The 20582-nt window shown below is 41.8% G+C and overlaps 1 protein-coding gene across 1 annotated transcript in view; it reads right to left on the bottom strand.

Moving 5' to 3' along the window:
* The window catches only part of LOC142398220 (vasoactive intestinal polypeptide receptor 2-like), an 86462-nt gene that overhangs the window by 51482 nt on the left and 14398 nt on the right, over positions 1–20582 (bottom strand). Inside the window, exon 2 of the mRNA XM_075482179.1 lies at positions 2959–3064. Within this exon, the coding sequence (XP_075338294.1) occupies positions 2959–3064 (106 nt within the window). The remainder of the gene's footprint in view (positions 1–2958; positions 3065–20582) is intronic.

Raw genomic sequence — 20582 nt, 5'->3', positions numbered from 1 at the left:
TTTTTTCATCAAACAGCCAGACCTGACAAAACCTGACATGTGCAAAAGCCACCCCTAATCTCTTTATATTTTACTTCCAGGGAACCAGATTTCTGTTGTAATCTTTTCAAGTTGTTTTGAGCAATAGCTCCCTTTGACTTTCTGAAGGTCTTTTAAAGTTTTTCTTTGCCAGCTTCTTCAACGATTTCCCTCATTTATTGAGGAATGCGTACAATTTGTTGAGCTACTCAACCCTGTCCTACGAATCGTTACAGCAAAGCAATCTCTTTAGTTGCATCTATGAAAAACAGCAAAGATAACACAGTCTGACAGACAGAAAACAGGATTTTTGCAGCAACAAGGTGATTCCCAAAGAGCTGTTAGCTGAAAACTTCTGTTTCTGTAAGGAAAGTCCAGACATACAGGTGCCATTGACCTGTCCTATGTTTTCTATGATCCTCTTAGTACCATAAATCACAAGACTGACCCTTCCAAGGTCACACAGCATCAATCAGGACTGGCTTCTCCCAAAACATACCATCATTAGCAAAGAGTTAATGTTAAATAGTATCTTTCAGGGTTTGATTATAATAATTTGTTCCCATTTCTTTAGTTGCATCTGTGAAAAACAGCAAAGATAACACAGTCTGACAGACAGAAAACAGGATTTCGGCAGCAACAAGGTGATTCCCAAAGAGCTGTTAGCTGAAAACTTGGCATATATCAGCATGGTGTGCAGCGTGTCCTTAAAACATTTGAGGAAACTGGACAAGTGGAGGACAAAAGAAGAAGTGTCAGGCCTAAAGAACTATCTACAGCAGATGAACAGGATCTGAAAGTGATGTCCTTAAGAAAGAGGAAAAAAATCCAGCAAAGACCTGACACAGGAGCTGAGAGATGCATCTGGACCTTCAGCTGATCCATCTGCTGTTGGCCCAAGCCTCATCAGAAATGGGCTCCATGGAAGGGTGGCTGTCAGGAAGCCGTTCTTAAGGAAGGGAAACAGGGAGAAAAGGCTGAGCTGTGCCAAAGGACACAAGAAGTGGGCTGAAAATCAGTGGCAGCAGGTCTGATGGAGGGATGAATCCTCCCCAGAGCCCGGAGCTCAACATTACTGAAGCAGTGTGGGATCATGTTGGCAGAGAACGGAACAAAAGGCATCCGGCAGGACCTTAAAAATCAGGATCCGGTGCATCTCTACTAAATAGGGAATCAAAAATAACAGCTTAGAGTGCACATCTGGAGAGAAACTCCAAGTTATGCCAAGTTATGAATCAAACATGGAATATGGAGCGTTTGTGTAACAATTCTGCTGTGAAAATGCACAAAGCAAATCCCGCTGGTGTGACAAGCATTTAGTTTTCTCAGGATAACGAGTTATTTATCGAGAAAACGATAACAGCACCTCTCATGCATCATTGGGTAACCATGGAGACGGCCTGGTCCCCTCAGCTGGTCACTGATGAAGTCAACTGTATCAGCAGGATCACTGAGGTGTAAACGCCTTAAATGACGCGGGCTGATATGAAAGTTATCTCTACAAGACAAACAAATTGCAAACACATAAAACACATATAAACAGGGGCGGACTGGGGAGAAAAAGTGGCCTCGAAAACCATCGATAATTATCTCGTTATCTCGAGAAAACGATCAAAAAAAAGTTTATACGTACCACGTCCGCTCCGGGCTTCCGTAGATCTGTGTTTAAAATGCCGTCTTATTTAACTTCTTTAATGTTTTGGGGAAATTAAAAAGTTGCCGTGTTTGCTTGTTTACGTAAGTTTCACTTTCTTTGCCGTAAGTTTTGAGTACCAGTTTGTGATCGGAGGATCTGTTCATGATTGCTAATGCCTCGTTCAGCCTGCTTACAGAACGTCTGGCTTACGTTCGTCCATTACAACATTGGACTTGACTGAAGCTACATCGTGTCCGTGTCGTATTTCTATTTCCTGTTTTACAGGTCAGGGTTGTATTGTGTTCAAATGATTTATGTTTAATACTGTAAGGAACATGCAGAGGGTAAATGTTAATGAGGGTGGTCATTTCATTATGCGTGAGTTAAGCAGGCTAAAAGTGACGTGTTGCTCCAGTGTAGCCTGTATGCTAACTGTGTCATGCGGACCGAAGTTAAAGTTTGTTGTAATGTGACGCCGCCACCATTTTCTCTGTGTATTCGTTTTATATTGTTGATAAGGTAAAAGTGATATTCTTGCAGGTTAAGAAAACTGAGGCCGGATACTTTATATGTTTAAGTGCGACACTACTATTGAGATTAAAATGTTGTGTATTCTGAATTAATAATAACAAAAAAATAGCAGTGATTATATCATTACAGAACATTTCCCAATTGTGCCGTTACTTAGAGGGACATTATTATGCCATGCAAAGGGAAAATGACATGTTTAATTGTAATAATGTGTAGAAATTATGAAATAAATGGAGGGTTGCGTCAGGGCATCCGGCATAAAACATGTGCCAAATATATAATGAAAGAAGAAGAAGAAGGTTTGCTGTGTTGATCATGTGCTGCATGTCTTATTTGATTCAGTTCTTGGAATGAGTATCCCCTGTGGGAGCAGAGAAAATGTGAAATTCTGTGAAACTTTCTGTAAGCTGCATTTATTTAGCCATGAATTAAACAGGCGTGAAAATCAATGTGAGGTAACAGAATCCAGATTTGTCCGTCTGAGGAAGCAGACTTTACAGAAGTGAGGTCTACGTGTTAGAGCAGCAGTCAACATGGAAAGCTATGCACTGCCTTCCACGTGTGCACAACTGAGCATGTGCGGGTAATTAAGTAGGTCCAGATGTGCCTGAAGGATGTGTAAACATGACACAAAGAGATAAATTAATCATGGTAATGTGAAACACACCCAGATGAAAATGGTCCTAACGTCTAGTTCAAGTTCTGCCGGGTGTAACAGGTTGTTTTGAGGGGGATTGCAGCCCCTAAGCATGATGTTTGTGAGGGATTGTCACCTTTGTTGCTGCCAGCAGCCTCCGCCGCCCTCAGCCTTTTCACACACTCTGCCTGGTCTCTCTCCACCTCCAGCAGGAAGTTACAGGTTGGGTGTCGGCCATGAACCTGAAGTGGAGGTAATACAAGAACACAGTTTGTAGGTTAAAGGTGCAGAAGGGAAGTTTCCATCCGTACATTGTACGCTCTCCTCCTGGAGCCAACTGTGTGACACAGCCTACAGTTATTAGCACACTGCATCAGAAACTCTAATAATTTGCAGCTTATATCATTCACAACATTTTGCACAGTAGATGTATTTCTAACGTGGTTAACATGTTCCACAGTCATTCTAAATCAGCAGATTTAACTCTCGTGCCCGGCTGCATTTTGTGCAGGCGAAGACAGCAGATTTCATCAATGTAAAACAAAGAATCAAAGTTGGGTCATTTTGGAGTCATTTACCCTGAAATATGATGGCGTTCCAGATGTTTTGGCTAATCGGTGTAAACCAGAAATCCCACTGGCTTCTAAAAAGTGGCTTCTACGATAGTAGGAAGATGGAAGAGGAATAGAAAAAGAAAATGAGAAAAGGAAAGAAGAATCATCATCATGGACGCAGCTAAAAATCCACGATGACCAAATGAATCAAGAAGATGGCTTTTACCACGGCCCCAACTGTCCCCCAACCTCAATGTGTGTTATGAAGTACGAGCCCTGCAAACTTTGGCTGTGTTCGAAACCACATACTTCTCCTACTACTACCCACTACTAACTTTTTGAGTTAGTAAGCGAGTTTGAGTAAGCGAGAAGTTCCCGGATGCATACTCGCCGAAATGTTGGGTATGCATCATGAGGTTACTACTCATACTCAAACTACCCAAGATGCAACACGTTGGGGATCCAAACGAGTTTAGAGCTCAAGTGAAATCAGCTTCAGGCCGGCTGATTTCGGCTCGGGCAGGAGCGAAATGCATTGTGGGTAAACGCTCTGCATACTGTCTGATCGATGAGTATGAAGAATGGAAGTATGCAGTATGGAAGTATGGAAGTATGCAGTATGCGATGTAGTATGCGGTTTTGAACAGTCTTTGTCTTCAAGCATTTTCAGTTTGACCTCAAAACTCTGAACGATCCCGCATAAAAACATTTGGAAAAAGTGTATCTTTGACTTTTGTGCCTGAGAATCAGGTGTTCCCTTCCCTTTAAAACATTCTGTGTGTTCAGTTGCCTACAAATTAATTTGTTTGTTCATATTTATCTTTTTACAAATAATTCTTGCGGCAAAACACAAGGAATGATGGATGAATACCAACTCTTAAAGCCGCCGCCACATCTTCCGTCTCCCTCTTTAAATGTGTTCAAACCAAACACCACGGGACAAATTATTAGCCGTCCCTAACGTTCCCCGCTAATGAACAACATGTGCAGCCTGTTTGTTCATCTGTGTGTACACAAGGAAAATATTAATCCCTGATCCCGATCCAATGATACTTGTGTGTTCTCACATGAGGAATTTTCTCAACTCATTGGTCCAGATAGGAACAACCTTCAAGCATCAGCCTGGTTTAGTTATTTTCAGCTGGATTAATTCCTATAATAAATGATACAGTTGTAAGCTCCACCATCCCTGCAGCTTCTGCCTTCAGGGCGAGTTGCCATCATTTTTCATGAGCTGTATAATCCACTGCTCTCCTCCAGTTTTAGAACTTTCTATTCAACTTAAATGCTCAGATTGAATGCTTCATCAAACCTAACATTTAGACCCCAAACAGAGCTACATTTGTGGGGAACATACTATAAATGTTCACTATAAAGATGAGTTTTACGGGAGTTAATAAGACTATCTCTGGACTGCAGCTTCTTTCAGTACAATATAATGTTTAGTGGAGAGTTTGTGTCCAAGAGGCTGAACTGTGCCAACTCCTGATAGAGCTGCGGTAGGAAATGAGAGGCCAAGAGGATCCCATGTTATCACTTCAGGAGGTTAAATTAAGTTGAGTTTTTAATTCAAGGCTGTTTTCACGGAAAAAAAAAAGTACAAGGACAAGCAAAGTAAGAGCTTAATGATCATATCTTTGGTAGAATATGCTGATGTGTCTGATTCTACTGCATTTATATGCATGTTATTGGAGGTTGATGTTTTGGTCTTCCCACCACCAAATGAAATGGCACAAACGACATTTGTTAGAATGCCCGATCGGCCATGGAGGCAATTAGGAGAATTCCAAGAGTGCGGATCCAGAAAACGTTTATTTTCTTTCAATAATTTCCATACACCAACACCAACATCAACCCAGACATTTACAGACTGACTACTTATATACCTTCTGGTCCAGATAACGAGCTGGACTATACTATTTAACCCGGGTAAAATCAGCGACACACGCATACCTATATCTACAGCAATATTTACATAACTCATCACTAGAAAATATATATAATCTTAACAACCATCAACACACCCAGAGTAAATAATAAACACACACATATATTTTACAACAGTTAAATACATATTTATACAACATGAAAATACAACCTACTCCCTCCCAGATCTAATAAGGTGCACATGCCACCGGGGAACTCTTTAGCCTGAACACCTCGGGAGACAGGACGACGAGCAGAGGTAAGTTTATGCTCATCCACAATCAATATAACTACTATGTTGTCTTTGTTCTCTTCTGCCGCTATCGGCTTATCAATCCACGTTGTCTCATTCACCAGGTGAACTACGAGGTGCGTCAGCCCCGTGTCCCTCCCCGTGACATGATTATTCCTGCAGCTAGAACGGCGGCGCGTCGTCACAGACTTATTCAGGCTGCTCCTACATACATCACATGATCACATGATATAATCTCAGGTAGAGCCGCCTTTCTGTTGCCTTTCTGAGTTTGGAAAAGAGTTAGGGTGACCACCTGCTCATAAGCCCAAGGGGGGACAAGGGGTATGTTTATGGGGGACAAGGGGGGACAAGGGGTATGTTTATGGGGGACAAGGGGGGACGCCGCCCCGCCGCCAGACTCTTAGGTTTTACCCATGTCTAGCACATACTACCTATATATATATATATATACATATATATATATATATATATATATATATATATATATAGGTATATATAGGTATATATCCATTTCTAGCACATACTACCTATATATATATATATATATAAATATATATATAAATATATATATATATATATATATATATATATATTGATTCCTCTGTTATTGGTGATGTAATATATAACAATAATAATGATAACAATAATATTTTGAACATTCAATGACACACACTACCATCTACACTGCCATTTTCCCCTGTGTTTTTTTTATCCACAAACCACAATCCACAACTAGTTCTAGCCAAGTATGCCGCGCCAACTGACTGACTGAAGTGACTAGTGATGAGGCGCGTGAATTGACGTTCATCATCACTGCGAACGTTGAATCAATTGTCATGGCAACAACAAATATTTGATAACAGCCAGCCTGTCAGATGCGACTGCAAGGGGTGTGTGTGTGTGCGCGCGTGTGTGGATCTGTTGTAGCTCTACAGTCTGCGGCGACTGTGCTGTTCTGAAATGTCAAATAACGCTCGTTTGGCTATCTGGGTGGCGCGGGGAAAGTGACAACCCCAGCAAGAATCAGTTATGCGGGACAAGCTCTGAATTTGCGGGACGGACTATTTTGGCCTCGAACGCTGTACGCGCACGCGCTACGCGGGACGGTTGGTCACCCTAAAAAGAGTTCATTTCCCGGGCAGAAAACCACATAAATCCAAGCTTAATTATACAGAGCCTATCACTAAAACTAACATCTAACTGTATGACCACGTTAAAGGGATAGTTCGCTTCTTTTGACATGAAGCTGTGTGACATCCCATACTAGCAATATCATTTATGAACATGTTCTTACCCCCTGCTGCGTCCTGTGAGCCGAGTTCCGGCCTCACAGGACGTGCAGCTGCGTTTTGTACAAGTTCAAGGTGCTGTCTCTGGAGAAAAGGTTTAATTTTTGCTAACTGCTTTAACCTTTAAAAAACTTGCTTTCACCACAGCTTTAATCTGGCTGTCAAACTTCAGATCCGAGTCTACTTTTACCCCCAGATCATTGAGTATGGGTTTGGCATACTGTGCCAAGAAACCCAAATCGACTGAGGGGGTCACAGAGATGCCACCAAAAACCATTATTTCAGTCTTTTTTTCATTCAAATTTAAAAAAGTTTAGAGCCATCCAGCCCTCTAACTTTTAACAGTGTCTTGGGGGAGAAAGAATCAGCCTTTTTAAGCGGTACATAAATCTGGCTGTCATCACCATAACAGTGGAATAAAATGCCGTGCTTCGTATCACTGCGTGCTGCCACCTGCCGACAGCCGCACCTGTTATGGTGTTTACTGCTCGGTCTGCACGGTCTACACAGCAGGCAGTGATACGAAGGGAGAGAAAATAGCGCCCAGCGATTGTGAGGTCTGACTTTTTCTGGATGAACAATTTTGTGATGCAAATGTATTACTCTTTTGAACGCATATTGTTTTGAGAAGCAAAACGCTTTATTTTTTAAGCCCCAGCCAACTAGCTGGACTACCTTCATCAACGCCAAAACTCGGCTGGAACTCGGCTCACAGGACGCAGCAGGGGGTAAGAAAATGTTCATAAATCATATTGCTAATATGGGATGTCATACAGCTTCATGTCAAAAGAGGCGAACTATCCCTTTAAGGTCACAGTAGGCCTTCATACCTCACACCTTCCCTACAATTAAAATATATTCACTGTGGCTCTGGACCTTAATCCATGACGGCAACTAAATAAATGGTGGATCAAATAAAAAAAAAAAATGAAGTGACATAAATGGTTGTCGGTGATAAATGTCCTCTGGTGCTATCGAACAGTGTCATTAAAGGGGCATCGGTTATCAGTCAGTCACCAAATGGTGGAAACTTTATCAATTATCAAAGATGCGCTGATAGGATGAAGAATATCTGAAATGATCATATGATTATCACCATAATAAGCAGGAAGATGGTAAGATGGCTCCTATATTCTGGCATGAAGCAAGTGTGGCTGTCAACCAGACAGCTCGAACAAGGAAATGCACACAAGCATGCACAAAGCGGTAACTTAACCTTCATTTCACGCGTCACACATCAGGAGCTATCTATCTGTGATGGGAATAATAGATTAAGATACAGCAAGAACGTGCTCAGATATCATCAACGGCCTCCTGTCAAATCAAATAAACCAAAGTTTTAAGCAACTCAAACTGCATGCAGATTTGGTAAGATGATTAAAAACCAGCACCAGTGCAGACTGCAACAAGAAGACGAAGCTATTCACGCATACAAAGAAAGGCAGTTGTTGGACGAGCCACAATAGGGAGCGTTCCGGCCAGCTTTGACAAATTTCAAGTCCTAAACGATCATATTTTAACCCAAGTTCTGGCTGTAAACAACCACACAAATAGCTGAGTAACAGCCATTCTTCTGCTTCCATTTAGCATGAAAAACATGCACATTAAAGCACTGAAAAGGCAAAACAAAAAGGGGATAAAAGCTCAGAGTTAAACTGACAGCTGAAATCGTCCATTAGGCTGCAAATGACAAAACATAATAATAAATTCTTAATGAGAATAACTGCAGGGATTGAATCTGGAATCTTGTTTTTTTTATCTGTTGACTTTCTGAGTCAGACCCGAGTCCCAACAACTCCTTTGACCTCGGGCAACAAACACTTCTCACTGTGAAGCTTTAATGCTTTTCCTGTTAGAAAAAACACGAAACAAAAGAAGCTAAACGAAACTTTAGTTGAATTTTTGCATCACATTTCCTGCGATGTGAGCAGCACATTTAAAATAAAACTAAATGCTAAAAGCTATACACTACTTTTGAATTAATTTTTGGATTTTGCGTACAAATGCGATTAATCGTGATTAATCAGGGAAATCATGTGATTACCGGTAATTAGATTAAAAATTTCAATCGTTGCCCAGCCATAATAATAATATATATTTAGGAATGGAACCAGATTTGTTTGTTACACAGGAGTATAACCAGGTTTATTTCATTGTTCTAAACCAGCCGCAGCTGTGACGAGAGAAGAATAACAAAGCTTTCAGCTCCGGATGACAGACGCCTTTAATCACCTTTATTGTCTCTTTTCACCCTCATCGGGGAGTATTACTCCTGGGTGGGACCTTGACATCAGTCAACGCTGTGACGCTCATGTCTGTGATGAGGTCACCTGTCAATCAAACACGCAGGCAGCGCCACTCTGTTATCTGACTGATGAAGATTCAGGCTCTTTATCCTGGTCCACATTCACATAAACTCACTTCTTCTCCAGAAGCAGCAGAGCTTTGACCTGCCACTGACAGTTCAGCTCATATGAAAACTGTAATAAACTGCTTATACACCTGCCACTGACTTAAATGTGAAGGTGCAGAACAAATCCTTTCATGGCTGGATGAAGACATAACTTGGATCCGTCAGACTTTGCGTCTCACTTGGACTCATTCCGTTCATGTCTGATGTTGCTTTCAGGGGATTCTGCCAGCACTGCCCTCCCATCCATCTCACCCTTCTCTCATCTTCTTTCCCTCTCCTTTTCATCTGCTTCTCCTCTTTGAGGCCAGACACTTCTTGAGGTCTTGGTTCCCACTCCTGTGTCACAGCGTTGTGTGAGCAGACAGCAGGTTTTTATATGCAGTAGCACATTATTTGTCACAGCTGCGGACGGTTACCTCAGGCACCTTCAATCGGCTCGTTAACGACTTCTGCATCAAACGAACGTTGGAAATACGTACGGGACCGGAAAGCTGGGCATCACTGAGACGGTTTTCTTGCTGAAGCTGAATGCTGATGAGCTTTACTTAATGGACAGAAGTTTTCCGCTGAGAAAGTTGTTTCATGTCCCACCTGCAGACACATCTGTCAGCCAGGTGAAAGGGAGAGATTCAAAGGTCTGGACCGGAGAACAGGAAGTGAGGGGATCCTTTAAACCTTCTCGTTTTATAGAACTCAATTATCTGACCCATTTGGTATCCAAAACCAGGACTCCAGTCCATCCCTGAAGCAATAACAGTTGGGTCCCCATGAATCGTCCTTTTAAAATTCAATGCATCTTCCTTTGTGCTGTTGCTACGGGGCAATCAAAATGTTTCACTCGTGTGAGTGGTCATTGTTTTTTTTTCTCTCATGAAACCAAGAATATTTAATCCTGTTTGTTAAGAATAGAAAAATATATTCTTCACGCTGAAGTGAGAATATATTCTAAAGAGAATCTAAAGCCAGCAACGCTCTTAGATCCAAGGACTCAGGTCAGCTGGTTCAGTCCAGAGTCTAGACTAAACATGGAGAAGCAGCATTTAGCTGTTATGCTGCAAACAAGTGGAACAAACTGCCAGTGGAGATTAAACTTTCACCAAATGGAGACATCTTTAAATCCAGGTTAAAAACATTTCTTTTCTCATGTGTCTATGCATGAAATCTGCACAATATCTTTTAACTTATCTGGACTGTTGCTTATTTTTAATCATTTTAATTGTGCCTTTAATGGATGGGAAAGTTCAGAGAGACAGGAAGCAGGGGGCAGAGAGAGGGGGAACGACACACAGCACAGGGCTGTTCAATGCGGGACTTGAACCGGGGCCAGCTGCAGCGAGGACTATAGCCTCTGTACATGGGACGCCTGCTCAGCCCACTACGCCACAGACCACCCCTGTTTTATTATTTATTTTATTATTGTAAAAGTCTGTTGCTCACAGGCTTTTATTTTGTAAAAGTCTGTTGCTGTCTGCTGCGGAACCGGAAAAGAAAGTAATCGGCGGATCCACCAAAAATGGAGAAGGGTACGGAACTTTTACTCGGCCATTTTCATTTTAGAGTTCTTCCAGACGGCGGAGTCGACAGAACCAAAGTCATCTGTAAACACTGCCAAGTTGAATTGTCTTCTCAGCGTAGTAGTTCCAGTCTAAAATATCACTTAAAGGCAAAACACACAACTGATAGCAGCAAGTCATTCAAGGAAACAGACAGTGGAGCGAGGCTTCTACATAAAAACTACAGAAAGATGCTGATGTTAAAAGTGTGTTTGCACAACAAATGTTATGGCACTTTCATTCATATGGCAGCACATTTAAAATAAAACTAAATGCTAAAAGCTATACACTACTTTTGGATTTTGGGATTTTGCGTACAAATGCGATTAATCGTGATTAATCAGGGAAATCATGTGATTAATTAGATTAAATATTTTAATTGTTGCCCAGCCCTAATTATTTAATTTGTTTCCCTTTATGTTCTCTTATGTATTTTTAATGCTCCCTCCACTCCCCGCTGCAACGCTTTTATTTTATGTTGTTTTGTACATGAAATGTTCTACAAATAAAGTTGACTTGACTTGACTAAAGTGTAAATGTGGTGTCAAACAGCAACAAACTGTGCTTGTGTGCCAGACTATCAGAGCAAAGCTTTGATATAAAACTGCATTCACAGTCCCTGTTGGAGAGGAGCGAAGCCTCAAGGAAACGGCGCTCAAACATTGAATACTGTCATGTACCACGTATCAAGAAAAGCCTCAACTTCAGGCTCAGTTGCTTGTGAAATCGCAGTTCTTTACCAAGCAATTTTGACCAGGTCTGATCAGGGTCCAGTGCCTTGCTCAGAGGCGCTCTGCAGGGGTGGTGGTGGCGGCAGAGGGAGGGAAGCCTACTGCTCGCTCATTTCTCTAGCTGGACATTCGGGTCGCAGTCTCCCCATTCTCACCCTGAGGCCACGGCTGCCCCAAATCTAGAAGATATAAATAAACAAAAGTCCACGGGAATGACCCCTGACTGAGCCCCGAAGCACGGCTCCACCCCGAGTTCACCATCTGCAGCAGAGCCACTCACTGAATTCAGAGCGGGCTGCAGAATTTCAATTTTCTGTTATTCTACCGTCTCTGGACAAACACGAACCAGAGTTTCAAAAAGAAAGTTTAGCTTTTCTTTAGGGTTGGGCAACGATTAAAATGTTTAATCTAATTAATCACATGATTTCCCTGATTAATCACGATTAATCGCATTTGTACGCAAAATCCCAAAATCCAAAAGTAGAGTATAGCCTTTAGCATTTAGTTTTATTTTAAATGTGCTGCCATATGAATGAAAGTGCCATAACATTTGTTGTGCAAACACACTTTTAACATCAGCATCTTTCTGTAGTTTTTATGTAGAAGCCTCGCTCCACTGTCTGTTTCCTTGAATGACTTGCTGCTATCAGTTGTGTGTTTTGCCTTTAAGTGATATTTTAGACTGGAACTACTACGCTGAGAAGACAATTCAACTTGGCTGTAAATGCAGAAGTTTTTTTTTTAAATTTATTTTGAAATACATCCTTTAATGTTGAAACAAGTAAAACAGGAAGTAGCGCCGGTTAGCTCCGTGAGCTTCACACAGAGACTGAGGAGCACCTATAAAGGTGATGTAACCTGCTAGTTTGTCTTTATTTTATTACTCCATGCTTCGTGGTGTTTGCTGTAACTGTGTGAATGTGATGCATTCAACAGACTTTTACAATAATAAAACCTGTGTTAATGCGCGATAAAATATTTAGCTGCGTTAAATAATTAACAATTTAACGCGATAATAACGAGTTAACTCGCCCAGCCCTACTTTTCTTTTATCCGACTGGAAAGCTTTTCTTCTCCCGTTGTGCATTCAGGCTCATTGTCCTGCATACAGTTTTACTTCCCTTCTGTAAACGTTGAGTCACTTCAGTGGACAACTGAGAGCTTATACTCTACCCACTGAGCTCCCCAGTAAGTCCAAAAGATTCTCAATGAGAGTGAATAAAGCAGGTAATTACCCGGGAGTGCTTCCATTTTCCAGATAGCATCTCCTGCAGTGCAGTGTGTGAATGAGCAGGTGTTTATACTGGAAACAGCTCCTCCGATGGAAACTCGAGGCAGGAAGGTACTTTGGTCATCAGAGACTCATCGATTGGTTCAGAAAAGAAGAACTTTTGGTCTTTCAACATCTCCAGTGTGTAATAATGTGAAAGGAGTGGAGGATTCTGGGAGATCTCAGTCCACCTTTTAGGTTTTTTTTTTTTAGGGACACAACTCAGACATCGAACCAAAAGATGAGGAAAGAGCATCCAGGTTTTTAATCAGGGACAGTGTCAGGCCCAGAGAATGGAGGACGCAGGAGCAAAAAGCTTTTAATGAGGGGACCGGAAACCGAACCGGAACCGGAAAAGAAAGTAATCGGCGGATCCACCAAACATGGAAAAGGGGAAGGAACTTTTACTCGGCCATTTTCATTTTAAAGTACCGGCTCATTTTTAAGCTGCAGTCGGGCAAACTTTGCTCAAAAAGCCCAACCTGGACACTTCAACATATCCTGGTTTCTGCTCAGGGTTTAGTGGGACTTTAACCGTTTTTAAAGAGGTCTTAATGGGCTCGTCTTTAGAAGAAGAAAAAGGCTGAAAGTTGACTGTGGCTGTGTTCGAAACCGCATACTACATACTACATACTTCCATTCTGCATACGGCATACTCATCGATCAGACAGTATGCAGAGCATTTACCCACAATGCATTTGGCTCCTGCCCGAGCCGAAATCAGCCGGCCTGAAGCTGGTTTCGCTTAAGCTCTAAACTCTGTAAACTTTAACAACATTTAAAACATTTTCAGGCGAGAAAGTAGACGTTTAGGTCCCCAACGTGTTGAAAATCTGACAAAATACCGGCTATTTACAATTTTGTTCCCACGAATTCGGCGCTACTAAAGCTAGCAGAAGCTGCTGCACACAAAGTGTCGATCTAAAAGTCTGAATATTAACGTTCTTCCTTTCTAATCTTTCCGGTGAGATGATGAGGTGATGAACCCTCAGAGCACTGGTTAAATCAGCCTGTTTGGAACCTTATTCCTTTGAGTTTTTCTGTTCAGGAGAGGGTGTGCGGAGGTTTGATCGCTGCTACAACGCAAAATGGGATTTTAATACTCCTTTAGTGCAATGCTTTAAGTCCCATTGTTCAAGGTAAATGTTAAAAAGGAGCGTGTAAAAACAAGTTTTGGGAGGAATTATTCTGCAGATGCATAACAGGGTGGGTGTGGTGTAGGTTTTAGGGATGCTGAGGCCTCCTGCTGCTGATCCTGCCGGAGGCGGAGGAATCTGCTCTCATCCGCCTTCTGAACTCCATCAGCCCTGCCAGCTGTAGGCGCTCTGTATTCACATTCAGGAGATGCAAAAGGCAAAAGGGCTGCACTCAAAATAATGTAAGCATCTGAAAAGCAAAATATTAGCTGCTCTTTCTAAGCTGAAGGTCCCTGTTAACCCTCTGCTGCGCTCTCACAGCCAGTGTTTAACTCATCCGTCTCGCATGGTGACACCCACACAGCGCTAATATGCTTTAAAACAAATCCGTGAGTCCGTGTGTTTGGTTTGATTCATATTAGCCGCTTTAAAAGCTGTAAATCAAAGTCTGGTGCAGACTAAACAACTGCAAAGAGCATCTGAAGGGAACAGTCTCGGACTGTTTCCAGGGGACAGAGCAGGAAATCCACTGCATAGTGGTGGAGAAGTCATTTTGACACGATTAATTAACTCAGCTGCTATAAAAATATGTGTTTGTTTGTGCTTATGAGCCTAACCTTTTGAAGAGATTGTTGTAGACTGGATGGAAAATCCCCTTCTTTTCGATCAGGAGAACCCATCAACCACAGTTCAGGGAGACGATTCATCTCCCCAGACCACAGCGTTTGTCTCTTTTTACTTGCAAACTGATTAGTTTAGCTTATAAAAGCTGTGTTTAACAGCAGTCTGTGTTTGTGAGAGCTCCAATAACAGTGGTGACTGCTGATGGAATTTAAACACTCTCTTTAAAGTACGACCAGCTGCTGAACTTCAGTTTACAGCCACTGTGGTTGTCGCCCCCATGATGCACTTTGGGCATCTTTCCTGCTCTGACTTCATGTTGAAGCTCAGCTTTATAAGTGGAGACCTATGTCTCCACTTATAAATATATATATATATTTTTATCTTGGTGTGGTCTCTTTCGTCTTTTATGACTTTATAATTATTCATTTGTTTTATTGGTGGCGTTTTCTTATAATTGTTTTTATGTATTTGATTGTAAAGCACTTTGTGATCTTTATCTGTGAAAGGTGCTATATAAATAAAGTTTACTTACTTACTTACTTATAACCGTTCTTTCTTTAATTAAGCAGACTGGACACTACCCTGGTTCTTAACTTTTTAATGGGGTGACATTTTGATTGGTGTGGTTGGCAACAGTTTCCCTGGTCCAGAGTCGGTGCTTAGGCGGGTAAAAGAAGTTGGGCACCGGCTCTAAACCACCACAGGACCCACTTTTGTGGAAAACGACTCATAATGGCGGGAGAGCTTTTTAACCTATGCCCTTAAAACATCTTTCAGAGCTTAAGATCTTGATAAAACTAGACGAAATCACTGTTTCTTTCCAAATGCTGTGCAAATTTGAAGAATCTTTTAAAATATCCATGTTTTATCACACTATCATTGAGAGTGCACTGTTCTATGCTGCTGTCTGCTGGGGGGTTTGCACTACAGACAAAAACTGTAGGCTTCTGGACAAACTGGTGAAAAAGGCTGGTTCTGTTGTAGGCAGAAGGCTGGACCCTCTCAGTGCTGTGGTGGAGCAACAGATGAGGAGGAAATTAGATTCTGTTTGTGGAGAATAGTAAACGTCCTCTCCACAGCATCCTGGCAGGACAGAGGAGCAGCTGCAGGACTGAGAGCTTCAGGAGGTCCTTTGTCCCCACAGCCAGAAGGCTTTTTAACAGTGACTGCTGAGTTCGTCTCAAATTTATTTATTTCGTCATTTATTATTATTAGTAATACTGTAGTAGTATTTTTATTAGCATTACTATTGTTGTTGTTTTTTGAACTACTTGACTAATTTGAATAAAGCATTTTGCTATTCTAAAATATCCTTTCATAGAAAAATCATCATCGGACACATTTCCATTGCATGCTTATGTAGATGGCGCCATGAAACTGGCAGTAAAGGCAACTTAAAGCAAATAAATAAAAACATGTCAAGTCAAAGCTAGTCACCGCGACCATATTAGAGAAAGATGTAGATATTTCCCAGAGTTTGTTACCTCTATATCTGTGTTTTAATTGTTTTCCAATGGACGTTGATGCAACACTGAAGTATTTTCATCTTTCTGAATTCACACGAAACTTTTCAAATGAAAACCTCCTAAACATGCATTAAAGTGCTTGATGCCAGCGTAACTAATGTGTGTTCGCTCCGTACTGCGCAGCAGAGACTCTCCTGCACGATGATGCATGTGTGGTCAGACCAGCAGCCGCAACACTAAAAGAAATACACGTAATAGTAATCATAATGGCTTCATCGATCACTTCTGAGTTAATGTTCCTCATTCTTCATTCAGACATGTGAAGGTGACGGAGAGAGTAAAAGCGAGTGCACAATATTTACCACGTGTGTGAGATTGGATAGTAGGCTACATAAACTGAAGTTGTGTTATCAATGCATCATCAGCAGGCTGGTGCAGAACTTAAGAGATCCTTTTCATCTGAATCAGGGAAACATCTCAAACCTGCAGGCCAGCGGCCCTCCAGGACCGACTGTGGACATCCCTGGTTTAGAGGTTTTGTAGTGACCATTTGTCCATAAAAAAAACAAATTAAACTTAAACCAAACAAAATCAAAAGACCACTGATGCACCATGGGGGACGTGGTTTAACGCAGGCGAAAGAAGATGAATGTCCAAGATGAATTTTTGCGTTTTCTGATGATTTATTTCAAAACAATAAAACAAACAAAAGAACAAAGAAAACCATGCCTGCTGCTCTCTCCTTTTAGCTGGTAAAAAAAAAAAAAAGCATTGGCCCACCCAGGTGCATGCTGGGACTCTAGGTGCCCAGTGTGACCCGATTACCAAAATAGTCTAAACAAATAACTAACAATGAATATTAGCAAAAATTACTCATAATTAGCTAATTAAATTTACAACTAGAACCAAAAAAACAAAAACTAACTTTACAAATGGCTCCTACAGGTTTTTTTTTTTGTATTTCATGATCATTTCATTCGTCTGAACAGTTGGTCATCTGTCAAATGAACCTGCCGCTGCTGTGCATGCCTCTCTGTTCTGAAAGTCACGTGTAACTTGGTCCAAACTCGTCATATTTCCATCTCGGAATGTCACCAGATTAATGGAAAGTAATGCATGTCTAAAATGGGCTCTGAATAGGGACAGAGCGGGTGAGATTATTTCCTCTGGTGAGAACATTATTCTGCTCCATGTTATTTTTAGGATATCCTATTGAGAAATCATTTCTTACATTTATTTGCAGAACACTGCACAAATAAAGAAAAAAAACGTCACCGAAATAATGTCCACAGACAATAAATATCCCATTTCAACTCTGAACCGCGCCAGCTTAAATCCATCTGTGACAGCATCGATTGACCATTTGTGCGCTGAATGGCAGAAAAAGAACTACATTTTCTTGTTTTTGCGCGATCGATGTCTGTTCTTTGTGATAAAAAAAAGGTAAAATAAGTTTGATGCTGCAGCAATAGAGCCCGACTGCACACCCTGAAGCAAAGCCGACGGCCTAAAATCAACCCAGAAACAGCTGATTGTCGTCAACAAAACTCTAAAACGCCGAGTTTTGAGTCAGCAGGGAACTTTTTCAAAGCTCAATGAGGAAGAGTGATTGTTCCCTTTCTCCTCGTGACGGAGCTGTATCATTTAATCCCGACTCTCAGGAACCACGTATACAGATTTTACTCTACAACATCCCCTTAGAACCGAGTGAGAGTGCAGCTGGAAGTCTGAAAAGTACAAGAGAAAAACAGCGGGATAGAGCCTGTTTTCACCTCACACACACACACACACACAAACACACTCTCAATCTGGCATGCCATTGATTTTTTTTTTCCTTCCTGTTCCATTACTTTCCAAATCAATGACATTCTCTCAACTTCATTCAGCGTTCACCTCGCTTTTATTTTCTTCCAAAGGTTTCCAAATGCTCATTAAACGGTAGATGTGACTCGACACTGAAGCACAGACTGGCTGTGGCAGCATGCTGAGGAGTCTTCAGGGAGGGGGGGGAACGCAGAGCTTCTGTATCAACACGTTGGGTAAATTTAGCTGTCAGGATCGGGTCGGAACGCTCCGACAGAGCTGACGGGATCGTTTAGGCTGAGTGCTTTGTTCTACTTTATCATTGAGCAGGTTTGTTGCATTCTTAATTCCACTTTTTTGGAGAAGCAGAGATCCTGATGCACCCTTTATGGTTAACAAGTATGTGAAAGCTGGTTCTGTTCGAGTGAAGCCAGGACGGCTGAGACAGGTTCCACATCCCGCACATCGCTCTCTGGGCCCATTGAGCCCTTATGCTGCAGAAGTGTAGCAGCTGCTGTGCTTAAACACCACCTCGGGTTTGAATGGGCTCATCTGAATCACGCTGCTAAAGAAGCAAATATGACGGTCTAAGAATAAGAATGCAGAATGAGCTGTTAAACTCAGGCGCACCTAATCCTTTTGCATCGTTACGGCGATACAACACACTCAATTATTCATGAGACGACTTATTCTACATAGATGACAGACGGAATCATATCAGTTAAGCTGAGAGAGTTTCATGCTGGATCTAATCTGGTGGCACACACTTTATATCTGTCAATTAGTGAATTAAAAAGAGCTTTATTAGGGACCGAGCAGTGAAACTGCAAGGACCCTATTGTTTCTGTAAGGTTTATTTTATTTCTCCGAAATTCGGTACACTCATTCATCATGCCCAGGCGCACAAAAAAAAGTGTCATGCCGCCATGGCCCCACGTCCACAGGAAGGCGGCCATTTTGGATGGAAAGTGCGTTTTCGTGCCATTTTTGACCGATCCCACGCCTTGCATATGATCAAACTCCTCCTACAGATTTAATGCTACAAGCTTCCAACTTGGCCAGGTTACTCTTAAGACATGGGGGGGGGATAATGGGGAAACTTTTTCAAAACTTAAAGGGCGTGGCCATGGTGACGCCTCAAAGTTCGATGACTCGCCATCACTCGCCACAAAAAATGAAGTTGCTTATAACTCCCACATACATTATCCAATCTGTCCCAAACTTCATACGGTGAATGCTGGACCCAGCCTGAACACAGACATATTATCATAGTGACATCCACCTATAGCGCCACCTGCTGGTGGTTGGAAAAGTCTTTTTTTTTTCCATGCCTTGCAGATGATCAAACTCTTCCTACAGATTTAATGCTACAAGCTTCAAACTTGGCCAGGTTACTCTTAAGATATGGGGGGAAAAATCATGGAGACATTTTTTACAAATCTCAAAGGGCGTGGCCGTGGCAAGGCGGTGAAAATTGTGTGATGGCGTTTGGTCATGAAACTTGGCACACACGTCCACCCTGTCGACCTTGTACGTATGTAAAGGGTATCATGTGTGGGCGGAGCAAAATGGCTCAGTGGCACCCCCTAGAAATTATCAAAAACCCCTCCGCATTGGGGTTATTATGTGCTCGTACGTACGCAGACGGTATTGTGCATGTGGGCAGAAGCCAAACAGAGTTTGGAGCTTAAAACAAACAGAGTTTTTCAGGTTGTTGATGTATTCAGGCACAGCAGGTTCCCCAGCGTCTATCAGCACACGTCTGGAACACCAGAAACAAGGTTTTTCCAGCTGTTTAGAGCTTCATGGAGTTGGAGCCCAGTAAATAACCTCAGATGGTGCAATATGCAAAAGAAAAATGCCCGTAACAAAAGAAGTCATCTTCCCGGTTGGGGTCATCTTACTGAGAAACAATAACCCGAAAACAACGAGGGAAAAAAGACCGGCACAGTCTCCAGAATTAAAGCTCATGAAGCTGAACAGAAGAGTGAGAGCTACATATATTACTATATAGCTGTTTTACTTTATGCTAGGCTTTGCATTTGCAGCACGTTCTGTGGACGGGTTTGAAAACGTTTAACCAGCGGAGTTACCGACTTTGCTGACTTTGGTCAATTTTGTGCAAAAATCTCCAGCCACTTCTCAGAATTTCGTATATTTCCAGGGAAATGGGAGTTTAGAACAGCAATGTATTAAAACAGGTGCAAATAACTAGCTTTAAGGTGAATATATGACTGGATAGTGTAGTGGTAAGATTGCCCCCTTTCATGTAGGTGACCTGGGTTTGAATCTCCTGTATGTCAGATGCATAAACTTTCATCTTCTTTATCTCCTTACGCCATTATTTGTTTTCTAAATTGTCTTCCCATTTGTCTCGGTACCTAACTTACTGCACTTACTCTAGCACTAGTTATGCTCTTAGCTGTTTGGTTTTGGAAGGAAATGCACTTATGATCTTGTGACCTGAAGTTCTGTTGCCTACCGATGTGGAACACACTTATTGTAAGTCACTTTGGATAAAAGCGTCTGCAAAATGACCGTAATGTAATGAATATCGGGTCTGAGCTCCTTTATCCTCCAACTCAGCCTGAACCCTCTCAGACGAGCTTTCTGTCCTTTCTTTAAGGAGTCTTCAGGAATAGTTCTCCAGGCTTCTTGAAGGACACCCCAAAGCTCTTCTTTGGATGCGGGCTGCCTTTTGTTGCGTTCTCTGCCAACATGATCCCACACTGCTTCAGT

This window comes from Odontesthes bonariensis, chromosome 14 (genome assembly GCF_027942865.1).
Source record: "Odontesthes bonariensis isolate fOdoBon6 chromosome 14, fOdoBon6.hap1, whole genome shotgun sequence".
In the NCBI taxonomy this organism is placed as follows: Eukaryota; Metazoa; Chordata; class Actinopteri; order Atheriniformes; family Atherinopsidae; genus Odontesthes; species Odontesthes bonariensis.
This window is presented reverse-complemented; position numbering and strand designations above follow the sequence as displayed.